At 36.9% G+C, this 19226-nt stretch overlaps 1 protein-coding gene across 1 annotated transcript; it reads right to left on the reverse strand.

The window, feature by feature from the left end:
* Window positions 1–911: 911 nt before the first annotated feature.
* LOC121739027 lies at window positions 912–19135 on the reverse strand. The gene is given in 7 exon segments (XM_042131341.1): window positions 912–964; window positions 1216–1388; window positions 1704–1853; window positions 2060–2297; window positions 6310–6441; window positions 10906–11008; window positions 19061–19135. Coding segments are annotated over 7 exon segments (924 nt in total).
* Window positions 19136–19226: the final 91 nt, after the last annotated feature.

Raw genomic sequence — 19226 nt, forward strand, 5'->3', positions numbered from 1 at the left:
ATTAGATTCTTTAGATTCGATTTTTCATCTTCAAATTCAAAACTCATAAGAGTATTATGATTTATGATGTGCATTAAAGTTAGGCCGATTGTAACTTTCTGAAATGTTACCTAAACTAGGCATAAATAGCACAAAAATAAACCGAAGCTTTTTTGCGTTAAATTAGACGTAATAGTATTTTTGAAGCTACATACTTATTTTGAAACTACATACAGTAAGTCTCCATTTCCACCAACAAGCTCCAAAACTGTCCCTAAGGCCATTATTAAGAGACTGCTGACACATAACCACTAATGTGTAACAATAGACAACTGGGTTACAAATATACAATAATATAAACCGTGTAAATTGTTCTCAAATATCAACTCTGAGCAGTGATACTCAGACACTTGAGCATTTTTATACGTCAGGGGATTTCGCTTCGCTGGGACACGTCGCTTCGCTGGGACACGTCGCTTCGTTGGGACACGTCTTTTCGCTAGGGCACGTCGCTTCGCTGGGTATTTCTACGCTGGAGGATTTCGCTTCGCTGGGTGAAATTACTTTGCAGGTGGACTTCGCTTCGCTGTGGGAGTGTTCTTGGCTGGGGGACTCCTCTATGAGTATACACGTGTCCTGTATTTTCGAGGGCGATACGTCGATACTCACTATATGTACTGTGGGCGTCGGTGACGGCTGCGGGGCGGGAGGGGCGCTGCTCGCCCGCTCGTCGGCCTCCAATGTTAAATAACTTTCACTCCTACCCTCTCTATTTCTGAAAAAAAAATTGAGCATGAAAGAAATGTGTACCGTATTTATTATTTATAATATACAGAATAATAAAGTTCTGAAATAGTGACTGTTAGAGAAGTGCAAATTGCAATACTCAAAAGGGAGAAGGTTAATTACTAACCTTGAGATACATAATGTATTTACCTCGATATTTCCGGAATGTTGCTTATGTTATTGAAAATTTCTCCAGACGCTGTAAAATAAGGTATTAAATTGTTAAAAAAAAATGGTAGTAGCTACATCAAACCTATCTATCAGTTTATTGTCAAGGAAAAAAATATACCGTAATTTATTGCAACGTGCAATAATTAATCTCAGTCATATTAACTCAAACTTATTCTGTAAACTGTAAATAGATTATACAGGCGTTCTTCGTTTATACTGGTCGTTCTAATGTTAATATATGGGGTTAGCCTTGATGATAGAATATAAAGGTATGCTCACGGTGCGCGGAGTCGTCGCGCAAACGCGGTTGCCGCGCAAGCGGCCGACGTCGCGTGGTGTCGCGCGTGTTGTCGCGCACGCGCAGCGTCACGCCCGAGCTCGCGCCGCCCGCGCCGTGCAGTTCCAACGCTAACGATGACTGCGATCCGCACTCCGACTCCACTGCGCTTGCGCTGATCATCAACCAATAGGACCATACCTTATTTCATAATTTCGTTGCTTAATTATTTTATGTGAAATAGTTGAATTTAATTCTATTTTATATTTTCAAGTGTAGCCCCAGTAATAGTATTTTAAGATTCGGCATGTGTTACAATATAAATTTAAAAGTTATTTTAAACTAACCTTAAAGTACTTCTTAGTTTATTCTAATATGCTCAGGCTGGTCTAATTGAATGCGCTAGAGGGTTTTACTAGATTGTTATGCAGTAAAGTTTGAAATTATGCATTTAATATGACGTAAAGCGGGGACTGAATGCGTGGAATACCTGACAGCGGAATGTGGTGGCTCGTCTACTGAGAGCGCGTAGCGGCGCAGCGGGCGACGTAGCGCCGTAAGCGACGGCGTCGCGCGCGCGCTACCGTTGCGGAGGTCCGGCGCCGAACCGAACCGAGTGCGATCTTTTACCCGCTCGCCGCTTCTGTACACATACGTTCGTCCCACACTCGCCCGAATACGCGGTCCATCACATTGGGTTTCAAAGCATCGAGCAATGAAAGGTTTGCGACCACTAAATATAAAATTGCAATATGACGTAATCTCAAATGCTTAGCTTAGGTATGATTTTACTGGATTATGCTTGAGGGAATCGCAAAAATCTATACCGTATGTAAATTTTCGAGCGAAACTTACTTGTGGCAGTGTGGTCGCGCTCTGTGAGTGGGCGCGTGCGGCGCGTGAGGCAGCGGTAACACGTGCGGCAGGCGGTAGATGCCGAGCTGGTCGAGGCGGGCGGGGGCCGCGCACGGGGGCCCGCGCCGAGGCAGTGGCCGGGGCAGCGCCTGGGGCCGCGCCGGCGTTACCTTCGCAGCGCTGTCCCGCGCCTCGAACGTCATCACGCACGCCGCCACTACGATGAACCCTGAAAATGGAGAATGGTACTAGGTATGCCAAATTGCTTGAAATTTTGTCACAGTAAATCCTGTATGTATACAAATACACTAGTTTTTGTTGCAGTCAAAAATACCTAGTAGTTTTTATTTTATAGGCATTCAAAGTTTCGAAAAATATTTTTCGAAACTTTGAATGCCTATAAACATAATAGTCCCCTGACCGCTTGTGACTTCATATTATCACAATTGCGCCTTGCGGGCCCCATACAATAAACGTGATTATTTGGCTTTTTTTGCTCTTTATCAATAACGGCAACAGGTAGGCACTTGTAATTTTCACCAAGGCCTTAATTATAATATGTGTACTATAATAATCTATACATCTATATATATAAAAATCAATTGCTGTTCGTTAGTCTCGCTAAAACTCGAGAACGGCTGAACGGATTTATCTTATCTTGGTCTTGAATTATTCGTGGAGGTCTAGGGAAGGTTTAAAAGGTGAGAAAAATTCGAATAATTGCCGGGAAAATCCTCAAAACAGCATTTTTCTATTTCCCATACAAACGTTTTCTAAATAAAATGGAGAGTCAATTTGTAATTTATTACCGCTGCATAAAGTTCAAATTCGCGTGCGCGTTGGAGGACCTAATATCGCGTTCTGAAACTCAACAAAAGTGAAAGTGAATCGCGAACGCGACAAAATTGCATAGTCTCAAAATACATAGTACATAAATAAACACAATTTTAGCTAACTTCAGTTGTTACTCTGTCCGATTATTTTTTTATTTTAGCTAACTTAAGTTGTTACTCTGTCCGATTATTTTTTTAATAAGACTATATAGAAATCGAAAGATAAATCTATATATATAAAAATCAATTGCTGTTCGTTAGTCTCGCTAAAACTCGAGAACGGCTGAACGGATTTATCTTATCTTGGCCAATTTTGATGAAAATTTTTGTGTGTGTTCGTGGAGATTCGAGAATGGTTTAGATTTACAGTTTGGTCTACTGGAAAATGTTTTTTCAATTAATTTCTTATTTATAAGGAGTTGTTGATTTTGGAATGTTTTACATTAGATCCGGCGGACGGCGTTATCATCGCATTCAATATTATTCTATTTCAATTTTAGTTTGTCCTGACAGATGGTGCTACGATTAATTAGAAAAAAATTTTGTTATTCAATTCATGTGCTGATTAAAATATTAAATAAATAACACATAGGCTACAATTTTAACCGACTTTCAAAATGGGGGAGGTGTTATGTTCGTTTTCTTATATTCAACGATTACTCCGCCGTTGGTTAACCGATTTTCAAAATTTTTCTTTTGGTATATAGGGTATCATCCCAATTTGGTATTATATTCAGAAAAGTGATGATCTGATGAAGGATCCATAAGTAATCGAGGGAACTCCTCAAAACTTATAGGGAAACATATGGTGACTTCGGTTTCGTGAGAAGTATTCTAAGCATATGCTACCAACAAGTAAGATTTTGCACCGAGATATACCTGGTATACTGTGGTTCGGAAGGTGATGAGAGAATTCCTGATTCTTTATAGATACAAGTTTGGGAGTTTCGGCGTTGTTTTAAGAACAGAAAGCATATGCTACTATGCAAATTATATTCTTCTTCATCATCATCGTCATCATCACTACCATATCATAGTCTTTTAGATCGAGACTCGAGTTTGTCAAGCGATAATTAAAAAAAATCTATATCTACCTAATATTATAAACCTGAAGAGTATGTTTGCTTGAACGCGTCAATCTCAGAAACTACAGGTCCGATTTAAAAACTTATCTCAGTGTTAGATAGATCATTTATCGAGTAAGACTCATCATTTATCGAGAAGGTTATATTATATTATTACTCTAAGACTAATACGACAGAAGAAACTCAGGAAAATGTGGGAAAAACGGGGGAAATATTTTTTATGGGAAAATGTACCTACGGATTCTGTAAAATTTCTAATTTACGCGGGCGAAGCCGCGCGGGACATCTAGTAATATTATAAAACAAAGTCGCTTTTTTCCCTCATGTCCCTTTGTTCCTTTTAGGGGCGTCCGAATTTTTCTGATCAGAAATTTCGGACAATGTACGGCCGAGCTTAATATTGAAAACTACGCAACGGATTTTGATGCGGTTTTCTTTAATAGATAGAGTGATTCAAGAGGAAGGTTATAGGTATCTTGGTATATCGGTATATAGGTATCTCGGTACATTCATTCAATAGTGGGGAAATACTGTTATTGTTGGGGTTTCTAATGTGTGTTTAGTAAATAATTACATTTTTTCCGCTAACATTGCAAACGCAGGCTGAACCCTATGAGATTTATCAAAATAATGTACCAAGTATTGTACACATTGAAAAGGTCTACAGAAAACACCGCGATGGTATATGTCTATCTCTTATCGATATCCCGCAATAACGTTTTTTTGTCATTTTACGACAGATAATGGCTTATTTTCTAAGCAATTTTAATAAATACAGCATTAATCCTTATCCAATTAAATAACTTAAATATATTGTTGATTTAATGTAGATCTATATGGCCCTTTCCAGCATATGATGTAAATGAATATTTTCGAAGATATTACAGATGTGATTTTTTATTACATGAAACCGAACCATTTTTGAAGAAGCTGATAACTGGTGATGAAAAGTGGATCACGTACGATAAGAACGTGCGAAAAAGAACGTGGTCAAAGGCCGGTCAGGCTTCACAGGCTGTGGCGAAACCCGGTTTAACTCGCAACAAGGTGATGCTGTGTGTGTGTGGTGGGATTGGAAGGGCATTATTCATTATGAGCTGTTACCGTCAGGCAGGACCATTGATTCTGAACTGTACTGCGAACAACTGATGAGATTAAAGCAAGAAGTTCAGAGAAAGCGGCCGGGATTAATCAACAGAAGGGGTGTGGTTTTTCACCATGATGACACTAGAACTCACACATCTTTAGCCACTCAGCAAAAATTACGAGAATTTAGCTGGGAGGTGTTAATTGCATCCGCCGTATAGTTCTGACCTTGCACCTTCAGATTTTCACCTGTTTCGGTCACTGCAGAATTCCTTAGGCAGTGTCAGGTTGACATCACAAGAGGACTGCCCAAAACCACTAGTCGCAGTTTTTTCATCAAAAGCCCCAAAATTTTTATAGCAAAGGCATCATGTCCCTACCAACAAAATGACAAAAAGTTATCGAACAAAATGGCACCTATATACTTTAGTCAATTGTAAATAAACTTTATGAAAAAAAACCTTTTGAATTTTTATATAAAATGCGAAGAAACTTTTCCCCAACCTAATAAAATAATGGCTGCAGTTGACTGTGAACAAAGTTACGTACAATCGAAATCCATTACCGACAAATTGCAGTTGGTTAATTGTAGCCTCGTTTCAGATCCTGCCGCACAATGTAGAACTGCTCATAAAAGCTACTTATTGAGATGGATGACGAGTACTTTATGCTTTACCATCCATTTTCGTGAATCACTCTCTACTTTTCAACAGACTTCCAAAAAGGAGGAGGTTATTTTTCGGCTGTGGTTTTTTAAATTGAACTTTATACAATTTAAATATATTACTATATACATTGGAATTTAAGAATAATGTTAACACTAGACAGTGCTCGGGACTCTATTCACAAAGGCACTTTGTTGTTAGTTTGAATTATACTTATAATTTGTATTATATTTCCGAGGTGGAAATGCAAATAATTTTGTTAGGTACCTTGTTAGCTTATTATGTGTTAGTTAGTTATGTGTAGAGGACGATACCACAATTATCTTGATAGCTTTTTAGAGAACAACATAGTGGAACATAATATAAAGTAAAACAAAAAGCATGAAAATGGAGGCGATTAATGCAATGTTTCCCAACCTGTGGTCCGCAGTATATGTATGGGGGTCCGCGGTGTCATCTCATGACATAATCAGATTTTTTGCTGTTTATTTTATTAAGTGGGCCTGTGGAAACTGCACTCATTTCCTAGGGGTCCGTGAAAAATGTTGGGAAACACTGGTTTATCGTATTACCTCCGAAGCCCATGACGATGGGTCCGGCGTAGGACAGGTTGTTGAGATGGAAGCCGCGCGCCTCGTCCTTCACGGACACTGTCGCATTGCCCCGCACCTCCTCCGCCACAGAAAGCGTGTCCGCGTAGTACCCTGAATAATTAAAAAAAAATTTACTAGAGTCATGTTAAATTATGTAGTGTAGGTACTCAGAGAACTCACTCAGAGTACATCAGAGAAATTTATGCCTAGGCAAATGGCGGACCTAAGTTATTTGGTCGCATTAGTCAAACCCATCCGACCGATCACAGCTAATACATTGAATTGACATAATAATATTTGTTAATTACTGTTGTTACTTGTTTCCGTAGCCCAGCGGACTAGAAACTATGTAACAATAATTTTATTTGGTTCTTCTTATAACATTGAGTTATTGTCTGTCAATAGGTAACAATAATTTTATATGTAGGTTTTTTGTGTTACCATTATCTTATCAACATTTTACTAATTGCTTGCGAAAAACTAGTCAAGAACTTTCAAATGCTGATTTAAAATGTGACCTAAAATATCGCTCCTTCAAAGTCTAAAGTGACCCAAACGAAAGCTGACTACGTAGTTATGTAATTACGGCTTCAATTTCAGAGAACGTAATTTAGTGCAGTTGGAGCAGTCATTTGACACGCCGCGCCAAACCGACTAATTGATCGCACTAGTAATTGTCACTTACCCGCTTACCTAAAGTCGGTTATTGCTGTTTACGGCGCAGTTTTGGCTTCTAATTACTAGCTAATAAGTACCTGTACTGAGTGCTCCCAAAGTGATAATGCGCATAGAAATTTTCGTAATTTTTCGGCAACGGTCGTATTTCCCGAGCGTCAGAAGACGTCGCTGCAAGCGCTGTTTAAACTTAACTTTAAGAAAAACAGCGCTTTGCAGCGACGTAAAGGCGCCTGACGTTGGCTGGACGTTACCATGGTAACGCCGCGACGTCTTACCGGTGAGTTATAGCACTTATTGAAGTACCGGCGACAGCGGACAACCACCGGGTATATTATATATTCTTTGAACAAGGTGCAAAATGCAAGTGCATTGTTTGGGGCTCTTACGATTCATGGATTCGGGCGTTTTCGTGATTACGACAATTAGCGAAGATTTGCATGCGCATTAATAATTTGGGAGTACTGTAATGATTTATACTGGAATTGCTTAATATTCAATTATGCTCTTTTTGGGAATGAGATTCAAATATATTTTAGTAAGTACATACGGTTGCTTTTAAGTGGTGTTACTAGCGAAACTATTAACAGAAGTGTTTCCAAAACAAATATCCACGCGTATATATACATCTAATCTTACGTTAAAGACAGTTTTTTAAACGCAACCAGCCAGAGTAGTACAGTAGTGTAGTTTACATAATATCTGTGTTTAGGTACATAATATTACTTATCTGTAGATTATTTTAAAATCGGATTTTTGTGTTGCTCTGGCGCCTGACCAGCTGGATACGCCATGAAAAATGAATGCGTGAAAAATGAATGATGTAATGACAAAATGAATGTGGGGTGTTGTTTCGTAATTTTTTCCTGTTGCAGTTCCCTAATAAATAATATGTCTGTGCGTGTAGAAGTTGACATAAATCCCTTTTGTTTTGCGTTAGAAAATTATACCCAAGAAATAAAATTGCTCATCGTGCAAATAAAACCGAGCATATAAACGTTTGAATGGCGGTATGTTCCATCACGGACGTCGGTTGGCGGGAAACGTCGCCGGAGCGGAGCACAGGAAATATGCTCTCGCTTTCATGGCTGACGGCTTTTTATTTTTTTTACATACTGCCTGGGTTTTGTGCACAGATTTGTTCTCTCGTGTTAATTCCGAATTTAAATTCCGAAAGGCAATCTACTAGGAATTCTTTTGTTTTTGGTAAGGTTGGTATTTTCCAGCGCGAATGTTTCTGGCTCGTACTTATGGATTTCAAAACATAGCACCTTCTCATGAAAGAGTAAGCAATATTTTATTCAAGGACATAAGGACATAATTCAAAGTGCTAGTCTTTGAAACGATTTATTACCTGGATAAGAATATTTTATTAAATCGTCTTTTCAGTTATTACCGTGTAGTAAGCATTTAGGAATTAAATATATTATAATACTAGCTGAAATGCAAATGATTTCGTCGGGCGACACTTGTCCATTATGGAGCACCTTACTTGTGAATAAAACATACCACGTAGTTGAAATATTAGTACCCAACACTTGTATTTTTAATGCGATTCATATTTAAGCAAAGTATGCAAATGGGGACACGGAAACGTAAGGTGTTAGACGCAACTTTTATCTATATATTAATACGTGAGGGAAAAACTTTGTAACCCTTTTTACGAAAAATGGAAAAATGTAGGTGCATGAAATTTCGCACAGTTATAGTTTATAAGGTGAAGGAGTGCATCGAGCTAATAATATTTTAAAATTATGCTTTTATCATATATATTTTTAACAAATAAAACATTACACACACTACGACACTACTACTAGGAAAAATGACAGATTTTTGAGTGACAAGCCTATACATACGAATTATACTCTTTTATTTATGGTTGAAGTCTGTTGACAACAAGTTGAAAAATTGAAAATGAATTATTGTTTTTTTTTAATTTAATTTTAGATAATAATTAGACAATGCTTAAAAGGGCCCATTCACGGCAGGACTGCACGGCAGTCCTGCAGTGAATGGGCCTCACTGATTGGTTCACACTCGGTGTTGCCGGCCGGAAACAACGAGTGTGAAGCAATCAGTGAGGCCCATTCACTGCAGGACTGCCGTGCAGTCCTGCCGTGAATGGGCCTTTTAAAAACGGCCAGTCTGAGATCAGCTCAGTCCCAGAGACAAGAATTGAAAAAAACTATGATGAAGTCAATATTTTTTACAAAATATAGGTAGTAGTCCTATGTCCTACGTCCTATGTCGAATTTCGACCATTGGGCGATCTCTAGTATTATTTATACCCATAACTTAGAGGCAACAAAAAAAAGTCTTTTAACATTCTAGTTTTGTATTCAAATCCTTTTCCAGCATAGAACGACATCACAAAAAAGAACATTTGAACTGTACTATACAATAATTAATATGTAAATTCCACATTTTATAGCTGATTTACGACAACAACGTACGTAGCAATACGACAGAAGAAACTAGTATCACTAATTTTCGACGCTGATACTTTGTCAATATATTTATATGCGCCAAGCGCCCAGTTGCTGTTTGCAATCATGTTTAAATACAATCCAGCTTTCAGCCTCTGGAACGATGTAAATAAGTACATACTGACATATTGGAAATACTTATATATACATTGGGAATGTGGGTCGGTATCGGCAGTATTTATGATACAATATGTTAACATAATAATATGTAACGCGTCGGTAGTTGTACGCACAAAGCTGTCGTCTTATCTACTGAGTACTGACAGCTACGGTTGTGGTTCGGCCTTTGAATTGCCCTTATCAATGATCACGCAATTTGTATTCATACTGTTGTGCCCGTTTCAATGTGTGTACATGACAGCATAAAATATAAAAAAAATGATATTTCCAAAATGTTTGCGCGTATTTGTTACGTGGAATATCACGCAAAAACTACTGAACGTATATAAGTACACTTTATTCCGAAAAAATTACAAGGGTAAATTACAACTATTTTAATTAATAAACTGTTATTACCAGAAATAACTAGGCAACTTAGGCGATCTGAGATAGGTAAAATTTTGAAAACCTTTCAATTCGGTGCACCGAGGACCATAATGTTTTCGAGTACTTTTACTTTTCAATTTTTTTTACTTTCATTCTTATTAAATTCATATTAAATAATATAGTGTAAGTACAATTTAATTTTGCAATTATTATAACTTTAGCAAGATTTGACTCGTACGCGGCTAGAACACTAATGAACTAGGCCCTCTAAGCCAAAAAACAAATCTCGACAATATGACCTAAATCGTAAAGATACTAACAAAATTTCATACAAATACGTATTGTCATTTAATATGAAATTTTGTGACTCTTTTCATGGTGTGTAACATAAAACTAAAACGGTAGTGAAGCTCACATATGTGACTATATAGCCACGTTAATGATATAACATTTATGGAACACACGATTGCTTTCTTCCGCCACTCTTGTGAAACCTACTTAGACTGAAAGTAAAGTGAAAAGTGGGACAGTTCTTTTTAAGATTCTAAAGTAGCATACATCATCATCACTAGCTCTTTTTTGATGCAATTCGTAATTGAAAGGAGATAAATTATTATTAATAAAATACGTATATTAAAATATTTTTATAAAAATTGTTGTGATATAAACAGAAAAGCTTTTCCTGAACTTTTCCCGACAGTAATTCAGTATATCTTTAAAGGTTTTTCTTAAAGGTAAAATATCATTATTTAAAATAAGTGATATGGCCAAAAAATATTTCCACTTCGCCACTGTTTGAGGCCATTTTGATAATACACATTATCGACGAAAATTACGAAAGTTTTAAGTGTATAAATGTTCTGTCAAATATCGTACCTACCATATCAAAAGTTTTAAAATATTTAGTTTCATACTAAAAATTCCTCACCTATAACAGCCATGGCTGCACCTAGAAGCATAAGCAGAAGTCCAGCGGAGAGCGCGCGACAGGCGTGCCAAAGGCATTGTGAACTCATTTTTCCCTTCACCACCTGAAAGTAAAGTGTGTTTCAGGAATCTCCAAATGCAATAATTGCAAATTAAGGAATTTCCAATGAAATAAAAAAACATCTAAACGGGTTAGAAATAAACATTAATAATAATTAAAAAATCAGCCTAGTGCGAGTTGGACTCGGGTTCCGGCGCGGTTCCGTACTATTATAATATAACAAAAATAGGAAAAATATGTGTTTTTTGTATGAGAACCCTTAATTATTTATTTTATTTACATTTTATTATTAAATAATAAAGTATAAATACAACTAATTATTTTTTTAACATTTCAAGTGCCTACCTATTGCAAGACAAAAAAATCACGTTTGTAGTATGAGAGCCTTAAATATTATTTTATTTTAGTATTTGTTGCGGCACCGAAAATACACAATCTGTGAAAATTTAAGAACTATAGCTATAGCGGTTCTTGAGATAGAGCCTGGAGACAGACAGACGGACAGACATCGAAGTCTCATGAATAGGGTCCCGTTTTTACCCTTTGTGTACGGAACCCTAAAAACGACTACATGAGGCCTACCACCGGTTATAATATTAGGTCCTTTGGCCCTTACATATGGCGTTTTGTTGTACAGGCCACTTTGATCTCAAATATCTCCTCTTTAGTTAAGAATTCCAATTCCAATTAAAATTTATATATTCATTTATTTGGTACATTTGAGTTTCCAAAACAGTCATTCATTTGTTTTTTTCTTGATTATTTTTTCTTTGGAGTCGTTCATATCGCACAATGGAAAAAATGAAACATTGCTTTATTTCATAGAGTAACTTATAATCATGGAATTAATATGTACTACGTACAGCTAGTATTAATTCCATGCTTATAATCCCACCAAAACATTAAATGTAAAAAAGAGCCAAGCAAAATATTGCGTAGCCATGCAATATATCTATCGTAAAAAGTTTTCAGATCACATTCAAGCCAAGCCTTCAACTTATTTTGTAATTTAAATCAACATTCAGTGAATTTATCAATAGTTTTCTTTATTTTATAATTATTATAGTGGCTGGGCAATGAGAACAAGAAAAACAAATATATAACTTCATATTTGGGGTAGTTCATACTTACACAAACGGCAAGCGTAAAGCGTAAAGTGTGTAACGACGAATGTTCACGATGGTACCCAATAAATCCATCTGAAAACTTTTTACGTTAATGTACGTTAACGTATACTTATTACTTATAGTCACTACGCCACAGTAATTTGGAGGTTAAGCTAGTTTTAATACTTGCTCCTAGTCACCGAAATTCTAAATCCCTAGCTTTGTTAACATCGAAGATAAAGGGGGTGTGAAAAAGCCGCGAACCGCTTCGAGAAAAGTATGCTAGGGCCGTACCTTTGCTAAAAAGCTTGGCTGGAGCACTGCCGTGCTCCCAGATTATATAGTAAGTACTTTATTTACGAATACGAGATCTACCGTGGCACTAATGCTACAGAAACAGCTCTAGGAATTAACAATGTATGGTGCTGGTGTCGCAGAACCAAAACTGTACCAGTTTTAGTTCCAACGTTTTCGTTCTGGAAATGTCGACCTTCAGAACAACCATCGTGGACGACCTGAGACCAAAATGAATAATAAATAATTAAAGGCTATTGTGGAAGCGGATCCATCGCAAACCACTTCAGAGTTAGCAGCAAGCTTCGGTGTAAGTGATAAAACTGCTTTAATCCACTTGAAGCAAATTGGGAAGATAAAAAAACTTGAAATGTGGGTACCTTAAGAATTGAGTGAAGCAAACCAGAAAACACGCGTCGACTGCTGCGTTACATTGCTCAACCGACACAATAATGAAGGGATTTTAAATTGGATCATTACTTGTGATGAAAAATGGATCCTTTACGATAAAAAAGCGTTCGTTGCTATGGCTGTCCCCTGGAGAACCAGCCAAATCCTGACCTAAGCGAAAATTTACTCAGAAAAAGTTACTTGTGAGTGTTTGGTGGACTAGTACCGGTGTCGTTCATTACAGCTTTCTAAAATCTGGCCAAACGGCTACGGCAGATATCTATTATCAGCAACTGCAAACCATGATGGAAGAACATGCAACGATGGAACAACAATCGCCTCCCACACAAAACGCCAATTTCATATTATGTAAGGACCTAATATTATATTATAATCAGAATATTAAAATCTTTAGACAGACGAGGATAAAACATTTAGTAACGTTGGGAGGTTAGATCTTTTATTAGTTAGGGGGAAAACTTTATCTCTATTCAGTATAAAATTAAGTCGCTTCCGTCTAAGATCTTCTAACTTCCTGGCCGATTATGATGCAGTTTCAAGCGATAGATATATAAAACAAAGGTTTATATTATAAAACCTGAACGAAACCAGGTGATATATAATTCTACATAATATATTGAGGAGCTTAGTGACGTCAAGTAGAATCGTTTGGTTCTTTCGTGTGTGTCTGTGCGAGAAGATTTGGAACCCTCTTGAAATGCGATTTATAGGTCAACAGCTTCTTATGGAATTCAGCGTCTTAGATATCAAATATTCTGTCTTTCTAAAAATAAACTCAATATTTAAAGTACCACGACGTGAATTCTTATTTAAATCATTTGTATTACTTTCTCATTTTCTGGTCTTTTCTATGCTTAATCTAAGATCGTCAAAATCATTGGCAAATTATTTTAGCTATAGAGGAAGGGGGGGCATGACTGGGACGCGAGGTAAGATGGGGTCACGCAAGATACAAGAAACTAGACTCTTGCGAACAGAGAGCAATAGGCCAATAGGAAGCCATACTCGATCAACCATCAGCGCGACAGAAACAGTGAGTGGAAGTTCATACGTTTTTTGTTTACAAACGAAAATCACGTTGAGTGTCTCGTCGATCTAATTTGACCATTGACTTTTATAAGTGGACTCGAAATAATGGTCTCTACCAAATCAAAATACTGAGGCCGGTCCGCCATTTTATGTTCCGGTTCATAAACTGTCAAAGTGTCGTATTATAGGGATGTCGAAATTGCAAGAAAATATCGATATATCGATACATCGATATTTGAAAAAATATCAATATCGATCTCGATATATCGCGAAAAAAATAGGCACTTGAAATGTTTACAAAATACTCAGTTGTATACATACTTTAATAATAATAATAATTGATGGTAAAATTAAAATAAACTGTAAACACTTCGTGCGCGAGTACAACTAGTATTTGTCCGATTTTTTGGTAATTTTTGCCCGATATCAATAATGGCAACTTAAATAATAATTAATAAACTTAAAATAAATTAAATACTTTTATTAAAATTAAGGAGGCTCCTGTATATTAAAAAAAAAAAAAAAACATATTTGCCTATTTTGCCTCTATAATACATAATAGGCAAAAATGTTTTTTTTTTATATAATATAAAATAAAATCATTTTTGATATCAATATAATATATAATATAACAGGACGCTCACTTATAACATGTTAGTTTATCGATGTCCTCGACAAATATCAACCGAGTGTCCCATCACTATAGACCGCCATGTTTAGTTCTTGGCAATATGGCGCCGGCCACACTTTTTTGTAGTTATATCGCCTCCATCTGTTTCCTTACTCATTGAATTTGACACAGTTAAAAACAGTAAGGAACTGTAAGGTAATTATGACTACCTACCCAATTTATGTCTTTTCTCGTATATGGTTGTCAGTGTTGTGTACTTTGTTGTGGTATAGTTGGACAAACGTGCAGTTTAATATATTTTTTTTGAGAAATATTTTTTTTCTAAGTCAGCCTTTGGGGTAAGATTTGATATTGGGTTTTCTGAAATCATCCGAAGGTTTGGTAGGCTGTCAGCTTTGTGGACGTTGGGCTCACAATGGTTGTTCTGGTGTGGATGATGAAAACACGCAAGAAATTCATATTTGTATTTATTATGATTGGATTAGCCTACCCCATCTTGCCCCATTTTCATTACCCCATCTTACCCCATGGTAAGGGGCAAGATGGTTTTTCGAAAGCTCCTATTAAATCATTTATTTTAAAAAAATGCTATAAGTTCATCTCCCAAATACTATGCCAAATTGTAGTCATATAAATAAGACATTGTGCCATAAATAAATAAGCATAATAAACGTAATGATTAATACTGTATTTTTGGTACTTTCCTTAGATACCTCATCATGCACCTTCCCCTAGGTGCTCTGCCTAACTTTTATTTATGTTTTCTTGAATAAAAATTAAAAATATAAATTTTAAAATTATTTTTTATATTTTCTTACCTACTACTAGTGCCTAATAATAATTATGTGTAAAATATATCACTTTTAATTATACTTTGTAATTGCTTAATAATTATGAACTATTGATTAACATGAAAAAAAAAAAAACGGAAATTGAGTCGCAAAATATTCGTAGTAGTATGAACATCGAGCGCACATATTATAATATGATACGTCGTACCCCTCTATTGTTCAGAGTCCAGACATGACGTGCGCCTCAGTTTAAGTTTTAATGTGATCCTTACGAAGTCAGAGCTCCTTTTGTCTGAAACGTCGCCATGTTTATTTATTCGTCTGTCCAAATAGCTTTAGACGGACTTTTTTCTTTGAGCAAGAACGTAAACAAACAGGTACAAAAGCTGAAAACGCGCAAACAAAAAGCGACGCGTAGGGCTTTTAGTTCACTATCATCATTCTCAGAACATTAACACCATTACTGTTTTTTACAGGAATTTAATCAATAATTTATAGTAATTTAAGATGGTGATAAGCGTATTAATTAAATGTGATTATTAGTAATTTAAATACATGACAATTTTTTAAATAAATCTATGTACCACTAAAATTATTTCAATATCATCCGATAGCTTTCAGGATAAAATTACATCGATATTCTTAGGTCTCTATCTTATCTTTGTAAATATAGTTTAATATGTGTCTACGCCTCCAAAGAAATAAGTTATCTTACAAATTATCTACCTTCTAAAATAAAATGAGTGTTTTATTATAAAAAAATATACAATGAAACATTCAATTTTATAAACAGTAATTTATAAAACGTAACGTAGTAGTGCAAATACCACCTGTATTGTTTTGCACTGATACGTTATCATGGTGTCAATGGGCATTGGGTAACTTTGTATAGACCTGTGGCGTCATTTTTTTTTCCAGCGGCCAGGGATAAAACCATTACTATTTTGTAGCACTACATTAGAGAAACATATATTAGTAATAAAAATTATTCTAAGTAATATCGGAGCTGAGCTACGATTATTTTAGTATATTTATTTTTGCACCTTTTGTGAACGAAATCAATAGTAATTAACGTTACTTTATGTAGTTATCCTTAACAACCAGATGTAGAAAGGGTATATTAATATGTTGGATTTCTCACTAGCTATTGCCCACGACTTCGTCCGCGTCAAATATGAATAATTTTTCAAACATATTTTCACATTGGGTTTAATTCTTGTCCGACTAAAATATAGCCAGAATTGAGACTTCTTTTTCATGTCTTTCATTAGACAGTGGTTTTCAAAGGGCCGGATGCAATATTAGGCAATTGTAATTATTGTTCTTTTGTATTAATGTGTTGTGGGTAAAATGACTCTAGGGTGTTGTTCCCATAATATAATGTCGATTATTTCTACTATTTAGCGAATTTTGGCCATAGTTTGGTAGTATAATATATTGGTAGTATATTCTGTGCCATAGTGCACCTTTCGGCAGGTATGACATGAGTCATACCTGCCGAAAAGTAGCGTCTAGCGTCATACTGTATGACGCTGGACGCCACCTTTCGGCAGAATTTTCAGTCTAGCTTTTAATCTACTTCCCGGCTCATTATAGAAGTGCAGCTGCTGCAGGAATGTTTTATAGAATATTAATTATTTACTTACACAAAATATATAAAAAAACGGCCCTCTTTAAGAAATTCGAGAAAAAATGGATTTGCATTTTTTTGCAAAAGAAAAATAAATAGTTAAAAAACTCATTAAATGACGGCGCTTAGTTGTACAGTTCGACAAGGCTTTCAAATATGAATATGTCAATGATGTCAATGGGCGCTGCTGGTAAAGGAAAACTGTCAAAAATGCTGTTTTTGTATGATAGAAGCGTTAGTTCCTTTTCTCGCCACGTTCATATACAGCCTTATCGAACTATATGTTGAATGGTTAATGTTGGTTGGTCATTCTTCTAAAATGTACGAATAACTAAAATTAAAAATAAATGATGTAATGAACAATTATTATGCTTGTATCTATATATACAGGTTATAACAAAAGTAAGTGATAATTCTTTCTTTTTTTATATAAAATAAGGGGGCAAACGAGCAAACGGATCACCTGATGGAAAGCACTCGCAACATTAGAAGATCTACAGGTGCGTTGCCGGCCTTTTAAGAGGGAATACGCTCTGTTCTTGAAGGTTTGCAGGTCGTATAGGTCCGGAAATACTGTTGGTGACAGTTCGTTCCAGAGTTTTACAGTGCACGATAGAAAGTTACGCGAGAAACGCATGGTGGAAGACTGCCACTCATCAAAGTGATGAGGATGGAATATTTTTCGCGTGGGACGATGGCGAAAAGTTGCAGGTGGTATGATTCCGAACAATTCCTCAGAGCACTCCCCGTGATACAACCGATAGAGGATGCAGAATGAAGCTACATGTCGGCGTAATTCCAAGGGGTCCAAGCTGTTTGAAACACTATGGCAGTCAACAATTCGAGCGGCCCTTCGTTAGATACGATCCAGAGGGAGCAGTTGGTATTTTGGCGCTCCTGCCCAGAGATGAGAACAATATTCCATATGTGGCCGAACCTGCTTCTTTTTTTTTTAAACGGGTTTTGGCTCATCACACATTCCTACCACTGTATCTCCTGTGTCGCCGGGATTGACAGCGGTATTCGACCATGAAAACCCTTTGATATGATCTCAGGGAGCCCGAGGGACATGCTAAACTGTCAGGGGGCCCCCAACGAAATTAATCAGAAGAAAATAGGAGGAGTAGGAAGATGAACCTGCGCCTTGTAGAGGTGTAGGCGTTGGTCCGGACTGAAGTACTGTCTCTCTCTGTTGAGAACACCAAGCTTCTTCGAGGCTAACTTGGACTTACCCTCTAGATGATATTGGAACTGGACTTCGCTCGATATGCTAACGCCAAGTCTTTCAATGTGCCCTCAAAACGAGGATGTACGACCATTGGTGACTTTTTAGCGGTGAACGCGCAGACTTGTATCTTGGCGGGGTTGAATTGGACTAAGTTACGTCTACCCTATTCAGAGCGCTACTACTTTTACAGTAAACTTAATACAAGGGACTCATACACAGTACATACACTAAAGTATTATCACTTAGTTATGTTATACCTTGTATACTAATATTATGAAGCTGAAGTGTTTGTGTGTTTAAAAGTGCTAATCTCAGGAACTGCTTGTTCGATTTGAAAATTCTTTTTTTTGGATAGCCCATTTATCGAGCAAGGCTTTAAGCTAATAAATAATTCAGTTTTTTTTTTATTTTACTGAGTATTCATGTTATGATTGAATTTACTTTTAGTTGAAAATACGAACTTAAAATGCCTAATATCTTGGCTCCGATATAGTTTAGCTATATGTCCCCCATAACTATTATGGGGGACATATAGCTAAACTATATCGGAGCCAAGATATTAGGCATTTTAAGTTCGTATTTTCAATTAAAAGTAAATTTCTAAAACTCTATAGTTTACTCCCCTTGATATGTTCTTTCATAATATGCCGGTTTGGTGAGTGGCCGCGAGATTTGAAAATGACGCCAATATTACCCAAACCCCTTTGAGTGCACACGTCAAAAAGATGAATGATCTCATTTCTGGGTGTGACAATAATTATATTGTGATTTCAAAACGATCCGTGCGCAACAAGTTTTCAGCCAACTGTTGAGTCTTTTGTGGCCAATGATCATATTTACGAACCACAAAACTCCTCAAACGGCTAATGTTTTGATGCTACAAACTCGGGGCTAGCGTTACGGAATTGCTCCCAGTGATATTTCGGGGCGGGTACGGTGATTTCAGGGTCGTATTTAATAGATGTGGTGTCGTACCTGGACGTTCCAGGTGGCCCCCGAGGCGGGGTGGGCCCGGCGCAGGGGCCCGGTGACACTCCGCGCGCGTCTCATGCCGACTGGCGCGGCGGCCGGCGGCCCGGGTGCGCGCGCATGCAGCCTCCGTGCTCCATTCGGCCCAATTCAACAAACAAAATCGAAACTC

This window comes from Aricia agestis, chromosome Z (genome assembly GCF_905147365.1).
Source record: "Aricia agestis chromosome Z, ilAriAges1.1, whole genome shotgun sequence".
Taxonomy (NCBI): Eukaryota; Metazoa; Arthropoda; class Insecta; order Lepidoptera; family Lycaenidae; genus Aricia; species Aricia agestis.